At 32.4% G+C, this 22,854-nt stretch overlaps 4 protein-coding genes across 8 annotated transcripts; 1 reads left to right on the plus strand and 3 right to left on the minus strand.

Moving 5' to 3' along the window:
- Positions 1–19: 19 nt before the first annotated feature.
- Positions 20–16,387, minus strand: Agps (alkyldihydroxyacetonephosphate synthase). 4 transcript variants are annotated; one of them, XM_031990457.2, is made up of 8 exons: positions 16,219–16,387; positions 15,560–15,707; positions 15,164–15,487; positions 14,245–14,334; positions 2,973–3,253; positions 1,520–1,808; positions 1,033–1,342; positions 20–956 (listed from the first exon to the last, which is right to left on the minus strand). In XM_031990457.2, the coding sequence occupies exons 3-8, from the start codon at positions 15,250–15,252 to the stop codon at positions 183–185; spliced, it is 1,833 nt and encodes a 610-aa protein (XP_031846317.1). In that variant the 5' UTR covers positions 15,253–15,487; positions 15,560–15,707; positions 16,219–16,387; the 3' UTR covers positions 20–182. The 4 variants fall into 4 exon arrangements, with proteins under 4 accessions (XP_031846317.1, XP_031846318.1, XP_031846312.1 ...); XM_031990458.2 differs by having other exon boundaries at positions 15,164–15,358; positions 15,537–15,707; XM_031990452.2 differs by having other exon boundaries at positions 15,164–15,707.
- A 256-nt stretch (positions 16,388–16,643) lies between these two features.
- On the plus strand, positions 16,644–17,654 carry vito (nucleolar protein viriato). Its single transcript, XM_031990367.2, has 3 exons — positions 16,644–16,921; positions 17,000–17,105; positions 17,166–17,654. The coding sequence occupies exons 1-3, from the start codon at positions 16,830–16,832 to the stop codon at positions 17,652–17,654; spliced, it is 687 nt and encodes a 228-aa protein (XP_031846227.1). The 5' UTR covers positions 16,644–16,829.
- Positions 17,648–18,962, minus strand: Nthl1 (Nth-like DNA glycosylase 1). Its single transcript, XM_031990366.2, has 2 exons — positions 18,232–18,962; positions 17,648–18,129 (listed from the first exon to the last, which is right to left on the minus strand). The coding sequence occupies exons 1-2, from the start codon at positions 18,868–18,870 to the stop codon at positions 17,722–17,724; spliced, it is 1,047 nt and encodes a 348-aa protein (XP_031846226.1). The 5' UTR covers positions 18,871–18,962; the 3' UTR covers positions 17,648–17,721.
- A 1,389-nt stretch (positions 18,963–20,351) lies between these two features.
- Positions 20,352–22,544, minus strand: LOC116432899 (uncharacterized). 2 transcript variants are annotated; one of them, XM_031990370.2, is made up of 3 exons: positions 21,879–22,544; positions 20,994–21,188; positions 20,352–20,816 (listed from the first exon to the last, which is right to left on the minus strand). In XM_031990370.2, the coding sequence occupies exons 1-3, from the start codon at positions 22,128–22,130 to the stop codon at positions 20,634–20,636; spliced, it is 630 nt and encodes a 209-aa protein (XP_031846230.1). In that variant the 5' UTR covers positions 22,131–22,544; the 3' UTR covers positions 20,352–20,633. The 2 variants fall into 2 exon arrangements, with proteins under 2 accessions (XP_031846230.1, XP_031846228.1); XM_031990368.2 differs by having other exon boundaries at positions 20,352–20,870; positions 21,879–22,542.
- Between the last annotated feature and the right edge of the window lie 310 nt (positions 22,545–22,854).

The following is a 22,854-nucleotide window of genomic DNA, read 5'->3' on the forward strand; positions in this document are numbered from 1 at the left end:
ACTAGTCTCTTTCTTTACCACCGCTTATATACCATTGAAACGTCTCGGTAAACCGTAGTACCGATTGTCTTTATTAATTACTGGATTCCTCTTAAGAAGAATTTTAGTTATCCCAAGTTAAAACTGATCCCCAGAATGTTGTAAGTTTCAAACAATTATAGCGCACTTCGTTGGTTCTCGATTCACAGTTTCGATGTACTTTTTGGATCTAAATTTCCAGCTGCAAATATGTTGTGTGGGTCTAGATGTGCTTTGGCTGCTCGATATAATGATACTCCCACTTCTCCCACAGCGTCCGAGTAGTAACAGGAACGTAATTTACCGACACCATGATGATGAGACAGAGAACCACCACTTGCAAGTATTTCCTGGCGAGCAGCGTGTTCAATGGCTTCATACGTTTCAACAGGGTTCTTAAGATTACGATAATTAAATGCCATATAAAAGTATACACAACACCCGGCGTCATAAGTTTGTGTTACACGACAAGAAATGAAATGGTGTTCAATTTTATTCTTATAACACTCTCTAGCCACGCGCGATTTCACATTTCTACACAACGATAACGTACGATTCCAAGAAACTGACGTTTCAAACGATTCCGCCAAAACATAGTATTCCAAACCAAGATCCCGTATGTAGGCAATAACAAATGTTAGGAGATAACCACGTTCACCGTTCGTTTCCCCTGCCGGCACTCCGCTGTGTTCTTTGGCAATTTTATAAATTCTTTGTTCTTCCATCGCCACTTCAGCTGCCGTACTACCTTCAAATAGCAACGTAGCCACACATATCTGATCCCATTTGAAACCCTTTATCCTTGTAATATAGGCTTGTTTCAATCCTTGTAAAATCAAACTACCCCAACCAGTTTCTGGTCGCAAAACTTGTCCAAATTGAAATTGTTCATTGTCCATCAAGCGTATACTAGCAGGTTGGCATCGTTCTTTGGCTACCTATTCATAAACGTAAGACATAATTAATTTCTTATCGCTAAATTACAGGAGAAGCAACGTTACAAACATTTCTTACCTGGCGTAATGCTGCTACACCGGTTTCAAAATTTGGGAAAACTACACTACCATATTTAACTACTTTTGGTAATGGTCTAACTTTTAATGTTACTTCTGTGATCACACCTAAAGTCCCTTCACTACCAAGGATCACATGGTCAAAGTCAGGACCACATGAAGCTCGAGGTACTAATAGACCTCTTTCCAATGTTATTTCATGATCTTCCGTTCTACCAGTAACCATTCTCACTCGTATAACTAGGTCCTCAATGTTTCCATATCGGTTCTTTTTCATACCACTTGCCCTTGTTGCAACCCATCCACCTAAACTATTCTTTCCAAAAATTGAAACAATTACATCAATGGTATTTGAAAGAAAGTTACATATCATTACTTATAATATATAAGAATTTCAGAATTTTTACTACGATATTCACTTACTGGAAATCGTCGTTTAACTTAGGATTCTGTTTGAAGAAATTAAAAACTTAATATTTGTATTGTACCTGGAAAATTCATAAGAATCAGGTTCATGACCAGATGTTAGACCTTGCAAACGTAATTGTTTTTCAAGGTCCTGTCCAATGATTCCAGACTCGCAACAAGCAATTAAATTTTCCCTATCTATCCATAATATTCGATTCATTTGTGAAGTATCGAGCAAAATTATCGTTCGCTGTTCATTTGTTGGACAAGACGATGCACCACTCACACTTGTTCCACCGCCAAATGGTATACACACTGATCCATATCGAGTACATAATTTAATGATTTTAACAACGTCTTCGTGGCACTCTAAAAATATAATGAATAAGTATTAAAAATTCTATACAATTAAAAAAAATTTAAGAATATTTTACATTTTAAGTGTACAATAAACATTATGCAAACATTCTTAACAAACAAATTATACTTTCAATGCTTTAAGAGAATTAACTTAAACATCAAATCAAGTTTTGTGTTTGACTTAACACAACTTTTGGATCTTTACAAATCCTATTTTAAACATTTTGTTCCATTAACGACCTTCACGAAATAATTGTATGAATCGATTTAATTTATTAGAATAATTTTTTAATCATTCTATTCGCCAACTTGATTTTTTCTTTAATGAAACTTTAAAAGCACTCTTGTTTCAGTTTGAATTAAATTCTACATAATTAGCTATGCCTCTAGGTACATATCGTACAGAGATGGAAAGAAGTCCCCTGGAAGGAATGCAGATTTAATAATTGTAAGAGGTCAGAGTGAAAAAAGGCACGCCCACTCTTACACGCACATTCAGCTCTAGCGAGCCATTTGCTATGAGTCTCCTCTTGACCCTGCATTATCCGCGATACTTCTTTTCATTTCTACAAATAGATCGTTCACATGCGAAAATAATTTATTTAAAGCGATACACGCATACAATAGTAGAATGGAATTATTCATCAACTCGGAGAACTCCTACCACACCTACTAATAATTGTATACCATACAAGTAGGTATCATAGGTAGTTATTCTTAGGGTAACCCTGACCTGCTACTACAATTGCATGGGGAATGTATTATTTTGCATCTAAATAGCAGGAGGCGTAAATTAGTCTATACATTCTTAATGCACATCGATGTTGAAAAAAAAGGATATAATTTATCCCTGGATAAGATTAATTTGTCCAGATCCAATATCTTTTCATACGTAATTAAAGACAGAAAAATATTCGTGTTTCTCGGAAATAAGACAAATAAACAACGAAGCAAACTAACATTAACATTTATTTGTTTTTGTTTGAAATCTCTGTAACGAGTCCTACTCGATATTATGAAGCAAAGAGTTGATCGGATAAATGAAATGATCAGTGAAATTTTAAACTGAACGGCTACAATAGAAACTTGTTTAAATTAAAGATAAGTACTCTTACCGAGGATAATTTCAGAGAAAAATAAAACAATTGTATTGGTATCTTTATCGAAACTTACTCGGCCAAACAACTATGTCTGGTATCCGCGCAAATGTTCCGTATTTCAGATTAAAAATGTCTCTTAGTGTGTGACCGTGCGCTCTAATCAGCCGGTCAATACCTTTCACGGAATAATCAATTTTCAATTCCTGAATCGCCTCTAATAATTCTAATGATATAACTGATTCTGGCAGATTCGTTGGCACTGGTTGAGATTCATTTTTCTTAACTATATCCACGTCAAGAATGTCATGGACCCATTGTGTGAAGTATGGCAGTTCCTTGTTACCAATTGGATATCTGGAAAAATTGTCGAATTTCAGTGACGAAGGTACATACATTACTTCGAATCTTTTTTAAACTTTGTACTTCGTTTCTTCTTTATTTCTTCTTACTAACTTTCTTACTTCTTATTGTGGAACTTACTACACAACGATTATTAGATACCGATAAAATATAAATACAACAGTGTTTGTAGTGTACTTTTATTTTATTTTTCATAAGAAACATTCATTAACACTACATTTACGAAACGCGTCAATATAATGCACACTGAATTTTATAAATATTATTTGATAAATATTTACATCGATTTTGATTTAAGTAATTACACGAATATGTAACCCAATTGTCGACTTTTAAATCTCTAATTTCCAAGATCTAAATGAACAAACACCAATTTTCCTAGGAACAATAGAATAAACTGTACAATAAACGTTCGTATACCAAATGTTAATATACTTCCATTTTCAAGTTGAATTCTACTTAATTTTAATTCCTATAAGTGACTCTACGACAATATAAATTCACAGCAACTTTCGTTGCTTAATTATCAACCTGAAAACAGCTGTTTCACAGTTCCAGCGCACCAGCGCTTGATGATACCGTCAAGTGAACAACGTCGAAGATGATTGTGATTAAATTTTGTCTTGACTCTTTAGCTTCCTAAATAAATGGAACAATTTTCCTTATATGAAAACTGAATCCAAATATTTATAATGCTGCAAAAGTTGTATCGTTTTATTTGGAAACATCTATAGAACCATTTTGTACGAGAAACTTTTATATAATTTCCACAGTTAACTCATAACGAATTTTCAAAATTGAAAGTTTGATTGCGTTTACAAAATTTAATTTCTAAGAAACTTTCAAATTTGCATTCAACGCCTACCGAATGTTCGAAAAGTTAAAATAAATTATTAAAAACTATAAATTGATTCTTTTTTTATTGAGAAACAGGTGCTTTAATTTAAAAACGAAAAATAACTGATAATGATTTTTATTAATAATAAATAAAAGTGAAAAAATCAGAATATTTGAAACTATTCGGACTGCGCTGAAATTACTAATATTACCGATATACCCTGTGTACCATTGAATTGAAAAATGTTAAAGTAAAGGCACAAACTGATGACATTATTAAACTTTTCTTAGTACAACCCTGGCCAAGTTTTAAGTTCTTATCGCCTCTGGTATCCGATACTTGCTGGTCTCGACGCTAACACATGTAAATTTTGAAGACCCACCGATTTTACCACTTTGCCATACAATTTGTCCACTACTTTGTCACCTTGAATAACAAACGCTCGCGTTTATTAAATCACTGACCGTCGGTCATTAAGCAGGAACTATTTGCACAATTTTTGCAATCTGAGAATGAAGGAAAACAAAAACTGAATCTATTTTACAACATAACAACGTGAACAAATCTTTTGCTTCCAATACGTTTACAGAAACGAAGATACTTTTTTTCAATGAAATAGCAAATATTTTTGTTGTATTATATATTATCGTATAGCTGATTGTTAGTAATTGTGCAAGCACCTAGTATATTAAACCTTTAAACTAACCACCTTTAATTGATAATAGTTTTTCCGTTCGCTTTATGATAATTAGATTGTGGATTTTACGTATTAGTTTTTTATTGTGATCGAAATATGGACGTATATAATTGATTAATATAGAAAATTATAAATGTTCAATGTATTCGTCCACTTTAATGATTAAAATGAACTCTTTACGAATTTACAGTTGAACGTCTGTACAAAATAAAAGTAGTCGGTGACACTTATTGTTACGCACTAAATGTACGAGCACTTATATTACATAAACAGATATCATATCGACAGCGGAATACGTTCACAAATAGTTTATTCCGATGTTTACGCTTTTGTGTTGATAAGCGTTAAAAAGCGTACCTTATCACCTTGTTAACTCACGAATAGTGTAATAACTAGTATTTTTTAGAATAAAAATGTCACCTTAGAAGGTGGAGTGTATTAATTTAATTTATCAACGAATGAAAATTGAAGTAATAACAATTCCTCAATAATCATTACTACTATCATTTCATCGTAATAGCGTGATGCGCATTATGATAATTTTCTTTCTTAAAATGGTTTTAATTATGTATTCTAGTTGCAAATGTTAAAACAAAAACATTAATTATCAACGAATTAAAAATTACCTTTCCATTCATTTGAATTAAAATTGAATATTCTTTTTCCATTACAAATTCTGAATATTTATCAACTGTAAGCACAGTAATAACATAGAATTCCCTTGTATCTCTACTAAATTCTTAACCCTTCGCACTCCAAGAAACAACAAAATTACAAAGTTCGATATTTAATATTAAGCTTTGTATAATGCATCAATATGTGAAATATCGAAATAAAATAGTTTTGTTCCTCAATCTAAATGGGATCTCTCATTGAGTTAGTTTCAAAAAATGTCGTATATCGAGTATTTCTAGTGGAAAGCTTCTAAAGTGCAAGGAGGTAACAATAAGGTAGTTGTAACGCGCGTAATTAAGAAAAAAGTCACAGGGCAAGGGATTAAAGGGCACTTTTGACCCTTATATCCGAACAGTTCTTATTATTGTTCAAGATTCCTTAGGACTACGTGAAAAGCGTATGGTAACCATGGTAACTCATATAAAGAACGGATGCATCTTTCCCACAATTAACATGTCGAGGATCTTCGGTCCGTGCGTCGTTTACATTCATTAGGATTCGTTTACCGAACGCAGACGAGGCGGACTGTGCGAAATCCCTAATCCGAAGAAACAAAGGGAAAATGGAATTTCTCGTATGTGACTTACGACACCGGAATGAAATGGGTTCTGGCCAGGAAGACGTTCATCATGATCCATTATGGCTTATTTCATTTGCGCCGGGATCTATTGGCGCGAAACGAGCGGTGAAAGTATCTATTGGATCGAAGACATAGTCATGCGGGCGTACCAATGACGCTATCCGCGTTTATCGGAACATTCTTCGATGATCCTGGGAGTCGTTACGATGCACCGCGATAATCCAAGATACGGATATTAATATTACCCTAGATATTTATATCACAATGTCAATCGACTGTAAGTTTGTTCAATCAACCGTGAGTTTTGCAAAATTCATCTCAATGGGATCTGTGTCACTTAAAATCACAGAAATTAATAGAAATGATCATTTCTATTGATAAAGAAATTCGAAGAAATGTCAGTCTATCGCACAGTGGGCTATAAGATTGTTTAATCATCCGTGAGTTTTGCAAAGTTTCGGTCGTTGAAATTTGATTCACTTAAAATCATAAAAATTAATAATAAACTCAGAAATATTAGTGATTTATATTATAGAATGCAATTAAGAGAAATTAGATCTTAGGATTAGCAAAATATCCCGTAGAATTCGGAACCTAGAAACTTGGTTTATTTTAATCACTGTTATAAACATTAATTTTCTAGAGTGCGCAAAATGTATGATGTTCATGTTCGACTGAGTCGGTAATCATAGTGATAACATTGAAGAAAGGAAATAAAAATTGCTTGATAAACACACACAGCAGAATTTAATTTGGAAAACTGCTTAGATGAACATGTATTTTTGCAATTTTCGTGTCAAGTAATCTGAATTGCAGTCTCGGCTTCGTTTTCAAGGTACCAACGATTGAAATCCGTCAATAATTGTGCGTCGGTGAGTCTCCGTCTTTCGCATCTAGAGCACTGTTCGCATTACTGACCTGCCTCACGCGCGCCACTATTCACCCACCTTAGTTTAAAGAAACATTGGATCGTCAATTACTCGAAAACCAAGCCGAAACCAACATTTCATCACTCTTGATTTTTGTTATACTTTAGCGTGCAGAATCAATTTTTGAAATTTCCTCTAAGAATAAGAAATTGTATTACAAAATATTATGTTATATAATCTATTTTTAAACAAGCTTTTCCTGGACAAAAGTGCATTATACGATCACGTCGATTAATAATTAACAATCTACATAAATATATATCTGTAAATACATTTTCCATGTCACAAAGCATGAAACTGTAAATAAAACTTCAAATATTATTTTAAAGTCGACGTGATTTTAAAAAATAATTCTAATGTCTCAACACTTCGCAAGCATGTTAAGCAGATGTCTCTTCATCAATTAATCGTCAATTTTTACATGCATGATGCATACAATGTGAACTGTATGTGGAAATTTCACTAAAATGAAACAATACACATATGAACTAAAATGATTTTATTAAGTTAATCATTTCTTTAATATTTAAACAGTTTTATGGACAAGTGTGGGTCAACGTTTCGTGAGAATTTGAATGAAGCATACACGAGTTGCGCATAAATTTCATTGAAATCGAGCGATATACATTGAAACTAAATTGATTCTATCAGGTTAATAATTCCCTTAATATTTGAAATACTTTCGTGGACAAGTGAGAGTCAACAATTTGTTGCAAACTCGAAGTTTATAATTTAACACTAACCGTACCGACACTTTTTCTGCCGTAACCAGTCAAATAACTGGCTGTAAAATACAGATAAACAAGGCAGATGATAAATGTTTTGTATTGAAAACAGACACAGAAGGAAAGGCAAGAATTGACAAACTGAGTAATCGAATAATAGAGAATTGATATTAAATTGATATTAAAATTACATATACGAAATGATACCTAGAATTTTAAATCCAGTCATTTGATCGGTTCTCGGTACGGTCAGTGTTAAAAAGAAAAGGGAGAACTAAATTCGTTTCTTTTGAATATGTATCTTTGTTCAATTTTCGACACGTCTGCCGATCACCACGTGTTCGCCAGCTTGATCGCGTTTACATACACATTTCGCGCCCGTTCGGATGTTACGTAATCCGCCTACATTCGGAACCCGTTTGCACGAGGAGCCATCGCTAAGCATGTGCAGCGACCTTCAGTTGTCGCGTCACCGCAAACAAGCCAGAAAACGCATGAAATACCGTAGTCTCTTCCAGTTGCAAGAAGTCTTATAATATCGGCTAATATTTCACGCGACGAAATGGTGTACTTCTTTACCTTATCCTCCCTTTTTCACGCCTTAACGACGAATGACTTAATATTGCGCGAAATCTGAACAAAATATTTTCACTGTCCCTTTCGTTGATACAAAATCTGTTCAACATGATCAGCACCAATATTCGTTTCGGTGATCTTTTCACTTGCAATGTTTCAAAACAATGAAAAAGTAAAGCTGACAAGGGTCGTTGTGTTCCTAAATCATAACGTTATATCTTATAACTTCAAATACGAATATCCGTAGCATTAGTTTCACGTTCTTCGTGTATAATATAAAATTATGATCGTTGCAATACGCGACGCTGGTAGCAAACGTGTTAATATGTAAATTTAAATTTGATTTAGAATATAAAAGACAGAATGTTTCATCAGAATTCTGAGAAAATGAGAGGATTACTAATAAACTATAAATTATTTCGGACATTTATTAATTATTCATTATGAGTCAGATGACTGACGCGTTTAGCACTGAACGTGAGTATTTCGGGGTACCAGCTCGCCGTTGAGATGTTAATTAATAGAGCAACCGGGACAAAAATTTAACACACTGACTGCCAGACGACTTTTGTATATTTTGCGTAAGCCGACATTTTCACAGATTGAAAAGTACGTAATTATGAAAAGGTAAAATGAAATTGTTTACCCGTGTTGCGTTAGCATTCTTTGCGCGTCTATTTTATCGAATATCACCATGTCATGTTGCATTATTGATAATATTGAAAATTATCGTTAATTCGATGAAATCAATTAATTCGATTGGCATCATTAATAATCTGAACAACACTAGTGTTATCACATTTGCATCGTTTTTCATCCTATTGTTGTCCAATAATTTAGCAAATTTTTTAATTACAACTACTCGTAGTCACAAGTTCGACTTCTTAAATCAAATTTGAATGTTCATCCCTATCTTAATAACAGAAGTTGTAGGAACCAGCTTTAGAATATTTTTATTTCAATCTTTAATTAGAGATATGTGAAAATATTGTTGAAGTCAAGTGCTGATTACCCACGACCACCGCAGCAGTCAATTTGTCAAGTGTGTTTCTTTTCTCGTTCGTAAATCGTCTAGGAATTGTAGTACACTTTACTTGAGTCTTGCAAACTGTAATTCATTTAACGATTTTACATCCGAATTAACTTCTCACATTTTTCTTTTGAGAATTCTTTGCACCATGCATTTTCTTTTACTTTGCGCTTGAAACAATTCTCCGTAAATACCATCATTGAATCACCAACCGCCAATGGTACTATCAACCGATAAAAGTGTAAACAAAGCAAGCTTGTTTCAAGGCATGACTCCATTGCGAGCACTCGCTGAATCCCCATAAATGACTTCGAAATATTTGAGATACGATTTGTTTCAAGTCGTAGTAACCGACTATTTTGAGAATTGATAGATGTATGATTTTCTTTTGCAAATAAAAGATAAATTTACTTTAACAGATTATCTATTTGGAAATTGATATTACTTATGTTACCAAAAACCTCCTTTGAACTGTACAACCGAAAAGTTTTCTTGAGAAAAGGTAATAATTATAATCAAATGATCGTAATAGTTATTATAACTGATTAAATAATCAATAAATAATTAATTAATAAATAATTTAGTACTTCAGAGAGAATAACAAAGAATTTTGTTTAAAAAATTTGTATCTTTGTTCATTTTAGATAAAGAAAATCGATATTCTGATGTTTTCTAAGCTCTTATCCATAAAGAAACGTCATATTAGGTTTCTTCTACGACCATTCAACTTCTGCGAGAATGATTGCACGTGCAAAAATGTGGAAAACATGCAAAAGCATGTATAATATACATACTCGAGTGCAATATATATGCATTTATGCAAAACTCGTCAAATGAAATAAGCATCGTTAAAATACTTAAGAGGTGAAACAAATTTCTCACTTGTCAGGCATTGTAAACTATATTCTGTAGACTTATGCATTTGCATAAATGCGTTCATCGCTCACTCGTCACACTGCAGAAGCATAGGAGTGAGAATATTAGAAGTTCTGTGCCCCCCTTATTAAATAGAATGCACACGTTTATTCGAATTTATGTTTATAGAGCTTGACATTCGAAGCTGTATTCGAACAACATCATTTCTTTTATAAGCTTATCAAAGGATCCGAATACTTTTTCTCCTTTAAATATAATTCTTTATAAGCACGAAATATTTAAAACAATAACGTGCTTAAACTTTTCCTGGAAAATCAATGAAGTTTTCTCTTCAGTAAACAATCCTAAGTTCATCGAAGACAATCCTTATTTTTTACAAATTCTTTTTCAATGTGAATAAATGATGTTGCTGCTTGATTATAAGCAGAATGAAAATGTCCCGTACTTCGTAATTCCTTTATCTCATTCTACAAAGAAAGAGGCAAACTACACGAGCGACAAATATCAAATGAACTCGACAATTACTTCCGAGAAGTTTGTGCGATCGATTTGAAAAGCACGATTTCTAGAAAACTTGAAGTCAATTTGAAACAATAAGATTTCGAGATAACTGGCGGCACATGGAAGAAGAATTATCGAAATCTAATCTGCGAATGCGTGTATCACTGTGTGAGTCACGCAGTTGGGCCAGTTTAAATCTCGAGTTTGATTAGAGGCAGGTAAAAAAGGTTATAAATCGATTTCCCTATACGTTCCTTTCGCACAACCGTAAATTGCTTTTCCCCAAGTTCAAATTCTTTTCGAATGAAATAACACGAAAAATTGTTTACATTTCTGTCCAATTCATGTCTTGCATATTTTCGAATATACGAGAAACAAAATGTCACGTTTCAAATTAATAAATCCGAAAGTTCATACTCATGTAACATTCTGAAAAACACATTGTTTGTATTTTTTTGTCAACCTCATCATTTAAAGTCTCGAATGCGAATAAGATAAAATTCTGTAAGAAATCTATTCAGGTTCTGATACAAATACGTAATTGTATGACATTTAATGTTTTCGAGTTCACGATACGTTTCAGCGAGCATGCTAATAACGGAATGAATTAACGCTTCAACATTTCCGGCAGGCAGGCAGCGTGAGAGTCGATTTTTAAAAGCAAAATTGCCATATCCGGAAACAACTCATAATATCGTATACAATTTTATGGGGCGAACTTCGAACGTTTCATTAAGGCTTGTAATAAATCCGCTAATTTACGACGTTCCTTCGAGTACAAATGATCTGACTACAATCAGTCATTATTCAAAAAATTATACAATAAATCATCGCATTTTAGCAGACAATGAACAATAAAAATAAGCAGTTGACTTTCTGACCTCGGAAAATGAACCGATGGAAAACGAGGATGCAATAAAATTGATTTGTTTGCAGAGAATTATGGTTCGCATATCACGTGAGGTTCTATTGCAAAAATAATATTTGCGATTGGATTTTTTCGATTATTACTGCGAAAAACAAACAGTTGACGCGAGAAGGTCAGAATTTGAATATAAAATAGTCAAGGTACCTAAGCGATGGTTTTCCGAGAAATCCGCAGTAAATATTGGTGCCAGATTTCATTTCTTTGCCTTGATATTTTCACGGGAGTTGTAATGCGTCAGTAAACACTGGTGTACATGGAGTAAGGAAATTATGCATCGTAATGTCACAATGTTCATTAAATTAACCATTCATTTGGCTGAGTACTAACTCCGCGAAACGATAAGTACGAAAGTGTGTGATGTTATATATTAAATAAATGTAGAAACCTTGCCAGAATTCAAATATTAGCTTAGATCTTAATAAATTTACTTAGTAAGCGATATTATGTGGAGTAGACATCATTTTCGTTTGAAAATGAACCATTCTTTCAACTGTTAAATGATATTTATTTGGTTTTATTATTAAGAAACTCTTTCTTCCAAACATGGGAAGTTAATAAGAAATTTGATACGATAAACTTCAGAATAACGAAATCAAGTATACGTAACTGCGGCTGATAAATGTTAGCTGATAAAAGCTATATACACGAAACAGAGAACGTCAAATAATTCAGGAAGTGAAGCGCTATTAATAAACTGCGGATTTGTATGCATTTATAGGAAATTTAAGAGTAGAAAATTGCGTGTTATTTATCAATATTCTTAATTCAGACGTAAATGAATTTCGTTTACAAGATCTGTTAATATTCCATACTTGTTTCTTTATTCTTATGAAACATTGAAGCTACCCAGAACATTTCTTGCGAACAAACTTCGTTTCATCAGGTTTAAATAACAAATGCATAATGCTATCGAAGTACCGTACCGTCTTCACCATATTTGGAAAACAGACAGAGTCATGAACATCCGCTCGTTTGTCCGATTATTACAGAGGTCGATAGTTTCTGCAACTTATGACCTGCCCAACATGCACTTGGCCAATTATTCAATTTTTTAATAAAGAGATTTCCACCCTTATTTCAAAGTTGTATATACGAGTTACCTGAGTTTATTAAAATCCAGTAAAACGGAGGATTTATTAATTCCGTAGTTTATTGCATTTTTGAAAAAAGAACTACGGAATTACTAAACCCGTTAAATTGACGGATTTTTCTGTAATTTGATATCTCATATACACAATTTTGAAATGAAAATGATTAATGGAAAATTGACATGTATACCCATTTTTTTTATTTAGACAAAAGTCAACATAAACTTTAGCAATTTTTTTAACCGCAAACAAGAAATTTGAAATCCGTCATATGAACCGGTTTGGTTGATTTAGCGTTAAATTAAGTATTATAATAACATCATAAAGTCTAGCAAAAAAGGAATAGACAATTCATATCAAGCTTTAAACCATTGTGAATCATCAGAATATGTGATTAAGAAACGAAAAGAAGACAACTTCTTGATAACACACAATAAGTCAACAATCGTGCAACAGATTACAGTGATGTAACAAATAATTTAGTCACAGAAAGACTGCAATCTCCAAGAAAAATAGGCCAAGAGGAATGGAAAAAGTATAAAAGAGTGGTTCTAAATTGCTGATAGTTATTTGAAATAAAATATAAAGGGTGTCATGTAACTGGTGGTACAACCGGATAGAAGCATAAAATTTGTTCACACGAGGCTTTGTTTTCGAGAAAATTGACTTTGAATATTCACCGGGTACTTCACCGAAAATAAAGCCTCATATGAACAAATTTTATTGTACATTTCGATTTATTTTTTGACATAGAATAATCAGATCCTATCCGGTTGTACCACCAGCTACATGACACCCTGTATATAATTTTCCATGGTTCTCACGGACAATTTATCGAGTTTTAATGATCGTATTTTTATCGAGACTTTAATGAGCGATAAATTACAGACAGTACTAACTGATATAGTGAAAAATATATTGCAACATTTAACTGGAAGAATTATCGCCAATATATATGGAAAACGGAAAAATCATTAGAAGACCTTAAAATCGTATTGGAAGATCTATCACCACAAAACTATAACAGTAAAGACTAGAAGAAAGGGGATGTTAAACTTAGAATTTATTCAAATGTGAAGTTTATCCTAAGACCTATGTATAACCGTTTTAGCAAATAAAAATTCAATGAATTACAAAAATGTGATTCATTAGAAAGACAAAGTTATTAAACAATGTTTATTATATATTGTTCAATTTGTATACTGCTTACTTTACTTGTTCATGTTATTTGTTTGTTATTAAAATTATTATTCCAAACTCAATTCTTGAATGTCTATTCCTACCGAAATAACTGCTCCTTTTTTAACATTAAAATAATTACCGCAAGTTGTATCATGTACCGGTGTATAATTAGTATTCCTTTCATTTTGTTAATGATAGGAACACCGGACACGCTCTGTGCGAATAACGTATTCAAGGATAAAAAAACAATTCGTTTCACTTCTTCTTGTTTCCTTCTAAACTGGACTTAAAATTTTTATTAATTTTTATGAACCCATTAACAATAAATATGTAAATATAAACATTCGTAAAAGGACTCACCTATTACCAGTAAATTCGAGGATTTTCTTTTCGTTTGTCCGAAATTGGGAGTCCTTATACCCCCAGCCATTCCACTTCAGTAAATCCTGCCTTCAAACATTCAGAAAAAGGGTAAAATTTAATAATTTTCGTACATCATTGTCAATTAACCTTTTGCACTCGATTTAATACACGAGAAATTATAAAATGTAATATTTAATATTAAGCTTCGTGTAAAATTAACGAGAAATCTCTCGTTCAATTGCTTTCAAAAAATACCGTGTACTTCTCACCAGAAAATATAGAATATTTCTAGTGAAGTACCTTTGGAGTGCGAAGGGTTAAAAGTAGTTGAGAAACAGATTTAACAATACAATAATATTATATATAATGTAATTAATACAATAACATAAATTAACGTAACAACATAAGCGACGGCAATAGAAAAGTTTTAAATTGAAATTTGGAACCCCCTCGGCGCGCGTTTCGCGCACCACGTGACTGAACGAATAACCAATCAGTGGTAAGAGTGAGAACTTTCGGACAGCTAGCAAGAACGCGATAAACGAATCGATTTTCTTTGAAAAACAATACAAATCGTTGAAAACAGTGTACAACAATGGTAAAAGATTTTTGAATTTCATCGTTCCATAAAAGAACAAATTCCGGTATGGGGAATCGCAAACATTTCGAGGAAAAGGGGGGAAAAAGTATTATCGATCGATTCGAATCTTGTCTATGCTCGTAACAGCGCAAAGGGGTGCCCTGGATTGGCAACATTCGGCGATGAGTCAGCTGGCGTTCGCTCCGAGGTGGTGATAAATAATTTACCAGCGTTCACGGTGTCGGGACGATAACGTTTCACGACACGATGGTCCACCGTGTGTTCTATTTTACGCGTGAACTGACGCGAACCAGAAATCGCCGGTACGTGACTGACCTGTTCTGTGGTATAACACTCTGAAAACGGGTGGGTCCATTCAAATTCTCCAAGTCCTCGGGCGTTCCCGTTCTCGTATTAGTCGACATATCCTATCGACTGTGCTGCGAAGGGCCTAACCTTTCGGTCCACACAACACGACCAAGTGTAAGCGCAGGTACTCTCGAGCGCGCGCTCTTCGCGGCAGTATGTTGACTATTGACACGCACACCGGCAAACCAAATTTAAATCAATAGAGTCCCCGCCCTACGGCTGCCCGCCTACCGACGGATCTCTTCACGTCGTGGAAACAACCAATCACTTTATACCCGATACATTCTCTCCCTGGAAATGACGAATACGCTTTCCACTTGCTAATGGCAAGGCGACTCACCACGCTGACCATTCCTTACGCACATGTCCCCCATAGATGATATAGTACGCCTTTGCCAGATTGAGGGATTCTTTCCATGAAACCGACTGCCCACGCATGCGCGAACGAACGGACACTCCGGCACGGTGGATTTGTGAGATCAGTGGTGTGTTTGCTCAGGTATTTTTGTATCTAAAATTACGTGAATTGTGTGTGTGCGTTAGTTGTACGATACGGTGTCGGACTACATAGTATTATTTGATCTGATATATTATCGTAAGAAAGATACACTGTAAATTCATGTAGATTTCAGTCATCCCGAGCTGATTGTACGCCTGCACTATTGAAACACGAATGCGTTGGTGTTATGCTAAGTAATGTGTACGTAAGAATGAAAACGACACGCTGATAACTAATTTAGCATTTTCTAGAGATTAAAAATTTTCAGTGCTAAAGAGTGCAAATTGTTTATATAACACATGTATCTTTGAACTTTGAATGTGACCAATTATTTTTATTAGTGGTAATTTTATAAATCTGTTTCAAAAATACTGTATACGTATTTATGTAATATATGTAATTTTAATTTATGTGTATAATCTATATTGTTAATGAAATACATGAAATAAATTTCATATTGTAGTTTTGTCATTACCTAGTCACTTTTTTTACCAATAGAATTTGAAATATTTATAATACGTACCAGAAAATAATTCTTCCTTTTAAGACTTTATTTTATTGCATATATGCATAACACTAATTTTTATTGCACAGGAATATTAAGGAATGTTTCTTTGTATAGTATTTATGAAAAACTGCAGGAAGAAAACATTCTTTTGTTAACTCTACATGAGCACCATCTACTAAGATGTTTTATCATTAAATAACCAAAGGCGGGTTTTTTCAAAACTGATGTCCGTACATTCTTCAGTTATTTCAATTATACTTTAAAAATAAAATTTACGTGTATTCGGTAACGTAGAAATATGTGACATCACAGTATTAACATAATTACATGCTATATTTCATAGAAAAATATTCAGTGTTTTCCTTTCTTTTTCTGTCTCATGTATCTAGTGACCTAGAGAAAATTTTGACAATACATATTTGTAAAAAAAAAAGACAGTAATGCGAGCGACAAAAATTTTGATAAAAGTTTTCATTTCCGCAGAAATACATACCTTGTGTTATCACAAATTATGAATGATCTTACATAGCAGTTCTCAAAAAGAAACATGACGTTGGCGCGCCTTGGTATTATATGATTCACGAGGCCACCTGATCATATCAAATTTGAAAATATCCTGTGTAAAAATGCAGCGAAAATTACTTAATGTAAACAGAAAACCTGGTCAACCAAAGAAACGCAAGAAGATCACACTTGTATTTGACGAAAACAAACGACGGTAATTATATTAAGATAAATTAATGCAACATAGATAAAGGTTATGAATGCTGTGAATATTCAATACTTTTAAATACAGAGAATTTTTAAAAGGATTCCATAAAAGAAAATTACAACGGCGTAAGAAAGCTCAAGAGGAATTACAACAACAGCTAAAAGAAGAGAGAAAAAAAATTAAACAAGAAGTAAGTGTTTATTAAATATAAATTTCCATAACATTATGATAATGTACATCATTTTCATAGGCACGAGAACGTATCAAAAACTTGGTATCAAGTAGAGATGTTCCTGAAATTCAGCAATTATTATCTCAAAAAGAATATGAAACAGAAGGACATACTGTTAGCATTTTAGAGTTAAATGTTGCAGATCTTGCAGAAAAAGATGCGTTTATTGGTGAAAATGAAGGTACTAATGAAATAGAGAATGAGGAAGAAGATGAGACTAACCAAAATTCTGAAGATGATGAAGAAATTGTGGGAATGACATTAAAAGAAAAGAAAGAACCAAATAATTCAAAGCAAAATACAAAAGATAAACCAATTGACAATAGGAAAGATTTAAAACGGGAAATTAAAAAAGCTGCATTAAAACATGTGCAGAAAAGTAAAGCATTTCAACAGAAGCAAAAATTAGAACGTCAAAAAAATAAGAAAGAAAGTATGAGAAAACTGAAAAGGATGCAAAAAGTTCAGAAGCGTAATGGGAAATTTAAGAAAAAGTTAAATCGCTGAGAATTTTTAAACTTCATTTTTTACAAACTGTAAATAAGCATAGTTTATAATAAATATTTGTACAAAATTAAGTCTTCTTTTTCATTCCACGTATTGTAGAGGATGGACATATATCTTTATTTAGGCATTCTGCACATTTAGGAAATCTGGGTAAACAAATTTCTTGTCCAAACCCAACTAGTAGATGATTTACCTTATTCCAAAGATCTTTTGGAAGCCATTTTTCTAATGCAATTCTTGTTTCCTCTGGAGTTTTTGTTGGTTTTTCTGTCCATTTTAATCTGTTGGCAATACGATGCACATGTGTATCTACACCAATACCAGATACTTGTCCCCATGCTATTTGCATGCAAATATGAGCCATTTTTGGTCCTACTCCAGGTAAATCGCATAATTCCTTTAATGTGTTAGGGATGTCACATTCGTATTTGTCTATTAAGATCTTTGATGTCTTTTTAATATATTCTGCCTTTCTCTAAAATATATCATCATATTATAAACCATACTTTATCAAAATATATTTTTCTATAATAACATAAGAAAAATTTTTAATTCATTAACACAACATGAATTATACCTTCCAAAATCCAACTGGATATATAAGTTTCCCAAGAACATCATTAGGAGTATTTGCTATTGTTTCTGGTGTACATCCATAAGTGTTTAATCTTTGCATAGCTGCATGAGTAACTTGATCTTTAGTCTGACTGCTAAGCATTAAAGCAATTAACGATTGAAACCTTGAAACTTTCACAGAAGCTTTTGGATCTGCACACTTATGACAACCCATTTCATCCACAGGTGCTGTTTCATGTTTTCGCATTTCCCTAATATTTTCCAAAATAATTTCCCAATTTATTGGCATCCAATTATTTTCATTTATTATGACATCATCCACAATTTCATTTTTCACTTTTTCAATTTTCATTTCACAACTATTTATCTTATTTGTATCTTCTGCTTCTTCATATTTTATTTTTATCGGTGTACGTTTCTTTTTTTCTCTTTGTTTTGATGATACGCTCTCTTCATCATTAAAATACTTTGACGTTGTATTTGTTGAATCTGTATCACCGGCTTTACTTTCAGAACGTAAAGATCTTGTCGACGTAAGAGCATCAAGTTTCAATTTCTTACTCATTTTCAAAAAGTTGTAATGTAATAACATACAAATATAATTATCCTTTAAGTTGATAAATATATACAAACTACTCATACGCTTTTAAAGTAACATAACCTGTTATGTTAGTTCGCAGCACTTTGAAATTTGAATTTCTATAAAATTGAGCATGCGCACTATTCAAGTAAAAATTAACGAATCAACGCACGCATTCAAATTAATTTAGTTGCAATGCAAATAGAATAAGCAAATCATATATAATCGACTTTTTTCATGGTAATAAAATATTGTGTTTAAAAGATCTAATTTAAATTTCTAAAAACCAACAGGAAAAACATAGTATTAAAAATATTTATTTTTTCCAATTATTTATTTTTCTTATATAAGGAGAATACTTACACAAATCATTGCATAAATCACTTAACTAATACAACTAATATAACTTGAATTTTACATAAATTGTTGAAAAAGTAATAACATATACACACTCATTCTATACTAGCATTGAATCCAGACAAAGCTTTCAAAAGATTATTCAATCATTTTCAAAATATATTTATTTATAAGTTTTTATAAAGAAATAAAACACTTCAGTTTTGCTTACAAATTTTAATTTGTTGTAATAAATTTATAAGTCATTGAATGATACTAATACTTATAAATAATTATATTTTATACGTATGAAAAAATTGGTCTTTCATCATAAATGTAATTTTAATATGAAATAAAGTTATACTATATATAAATAAAAATTTTTTACTTAGAAATACTTTGATAATCTTTGCCAAATTGTTGATAATCAGAACACCTTGTGTGTAGATTATCTAATATGTACATAATATGATCCAGTCTCAATATTTATATGAAAAATTAGTAAAACTAAGTTCAAAATTCCATTTAAGGGTTAAAATATTAACAGTATAAAAAATGTATCTGTATTATAATAGACATACATACTAATTAAAATGTATGGGATTAGATGTATTAGTTACAAATAATGTAAGTATAAAAACGGTAAAGTAATATAACAAAAATTGTGCAGTGCATTCCCTTCACTGCCCCACATCTCACTCTTTTTATCTTAGTTTGAAAAGATAGGATTGCTTTATGCCGTAAATTATATATGTTACTCTAGTATATACATGATCATTTACTTTGTAATACCGCTCATTTTTCTTCATGTACATATAGATGAGCAAACATTTTGTTATGTATATTGTCAATCACACTTAATGCTGCCATTACATTCAATTTGGACAGAATAAAATATTATTTATTTATACATGCATTCGTAACTAGTCTTTCTTCATAAGACCAGTACCATACTAATATAACTTACTATCATACCAAACGTATTGGTATTGCTATTATTACTCAACATACTATGCATTTAAATAAAAATGAAAATTAATTTTTAGAAAATAATTTATATTATATTTTAAATCATATCGTTTAAATGGTTTTAGTATCTGGATTCAATGCTTATCTAACATATCACCAATGATAATGGACGGAGTGGAGGAATGCATAGGTAAACACAAGGGGATAAGATTAATAAAAGTATGGAAATAGAAACCTTACATTAATACTTGTGCTGATACTCTATAGAAATGAAACTCTTTACATTCTGCTATTGACCAAGCAAAGAAAAAAGTTGAAATGAATTTACAAGATTGATATTAATGATAATTGCTATTAAAGAGTAAAAAAGAGATAAATGTTACGTTTAAAGGAAAATCAAGTAAATGACAAAATGGCAAACACTGTGATCCAGATTAATTCACATAAAATTAAAAGTCCGTAAAACAGTGTCCATGTCATGTGTTCTTACTACACAATGATGTAGTTAACCTTTGTACTCAACCTGGAATCTGATTAGTAATAGTGTTAGGACCGATAGAGACAGTTGGAGGAATTGTAGAATCCTGCATTAGAGTGCGTGTTTCTTCTTCTTGATCAGAGAGTGGTATTGCTGGAGTGTCATGTGAACTTGATTGCTTCAGCTTTAGTTGACTCGGCAACTCCGTAAGTACTGGCCCGTACTGCGAAGTGGAACCCACCAGCAAGTCAGTCGATGGATTCAAACCGCCCAACATCTTTCCTCATAGCAACGCGTATATAAGATAAAGAAACGAATGTACGAACCAGAGCATGCATCGCTTCCGGTAAATAAAACCAAACTCAAAATATAAAATGTACTCAAAAAATGTTATGCCTACCTGACCACTGCTCCCAACCATTCCACTTCTTGGAGATTTACCACGGTGAACAAAACGAAGCCAACCCCAGGCAAATCCAAGCAATAGCCCTACCAGCATAATACCAGCACCTAATGCTATAGAACTTTTCGAAGCATCTTCAATATGTTCTTCTATATTTGTTTTAGATGTTGTTGAATGGTCATCCACTTTTATCTACAATCATTTCTTATCTTAGATACATTTGTTGTAAAAATGTGTAATTACAAAGAACTTAAAAATATAGGAGTACAATTAAATGCAACTAAAGATGCAGTAATTTTAATTTTTGGAAATCATTCTACTGGGTTAAATTAATGCCCCTTTTTATATAAGGCCCATCTTTTTAAATGCCTATGTTTATATTTTACTTTTTCTCCAAATGTGTTTACAACTATATAAGGTTAAATTAAAAAAAACAATGGAAATATAGAAAAAATAAAAAAACAATAAAAAAAATAATATTAAAAATATTAGTTACTTTTGTATTGCTTATCACAAAATCTTTAAAGCATACAATGGATACCCCATATGGTATATTTAAATTTATTACCTAATTACTATGGTATAACTGAATAAGAAAACAAACCAGTATTTATTATGTTCTAAATATTACCTTAGTTGCACTTCATGTTTGCATTTGTTTTACTTGCAGAAAAATGACCAATGGCCATGGGGGATTTAAAGATATACAGTCATATTTTTAAAACGTCAAACAGTAATTTAAATTACTTTCAACATTTAGTTTTTGTTATAAATGTTTGTTATAAAACTCGTTTCGCACAAAATATTTTAAAAGATAGAAACAGATGTTTACAGAGGCAAAAATATTTGTATCAAAAGGTTATCAAACAGTTTTTAAATTACCTCTGTTTTATTTTCTTCTGATGTGTCATCTGATACTAAACGAATCAGCATCGTTGTCAAACCGGCAGCAGTAAATGATAAAGCAACTGAAAGCAATACCCATTCGAACCATTTTCTAGAACTGAGTTTGTGACGGGATATGACTCTCCAGAAACTACTTCTTAACCCGCCACCTCCTCCAGCACCGTCACCGCCGCTGTCGTATGTATAACCCACCGTCGTGGGCTGATAAACAGCACCGCTATCTGGCATATCTTCTCGTGAAATGTACGCAATTTTCACGGTTTTATTGTGCCCTACAAAGGGCACTTTACACGCTCACAGGAAGATTTGTTAAAATTAGTAACGAAACTGGGCAAAAAATGGTATTGCCCAATGAAGTTCAAAAAGTAATTGACACTCTATCAGTATGTCAGTCTCAGTAAATGTTTGTAACTATTTTTACGTTATTATCATGTCCACGATAACTTTAATTTTCATGACTTTATCGTTATATGTATATATTCGCAATGCAGATACAACGTGCGCGTATGACGTAAAGTACTAAGACGTCACATAGGAACTAAATATTCGCTACGGATACCATAGATACCATGGATTAAAGTTATAAGAGTGATATCAACAGATGCGACTATATGTAGCTTTCTCCAAAAGTCACTAAACGTTGTAACCGTCAGGTGGTAATTAAACTGAAATCCATAAATTGATTACACATGTAAGAACAAATATGTAAAATCTTTATGTACTACGTATTAATTTATACTGTGTATGTAATTTAAATCTATAAATAAAGTTTTTAGTTTTTCATACTGATATAACATTTTGGAGTGATGAAAAGTATTGCTTGTTAAGTAGGAAGCTTATAGAGTAATATTCATAGCATGAATAGAATATTCTATTTATATTACACACAATTATTTAAAGAAAATGCATTTCTTCAATATATGTGAGAAATAATCTTGTAACTTCCCTAGAT

The sequence above is a fragment of the Nomia melanderi genome, chromosome 3, assembly GCF_051020985.1.
Source record: "Nomia melanderi isolate GNS246 chromosome 3, iyNomMela1, whole genome shotgun sequence".
Classification (NCBI taxonomy): Eukaryota; Metazoa; Arthropoda; class Insecta; order Hymenoptera; family Halictidae; genus Nomia; species Nomia melanderi.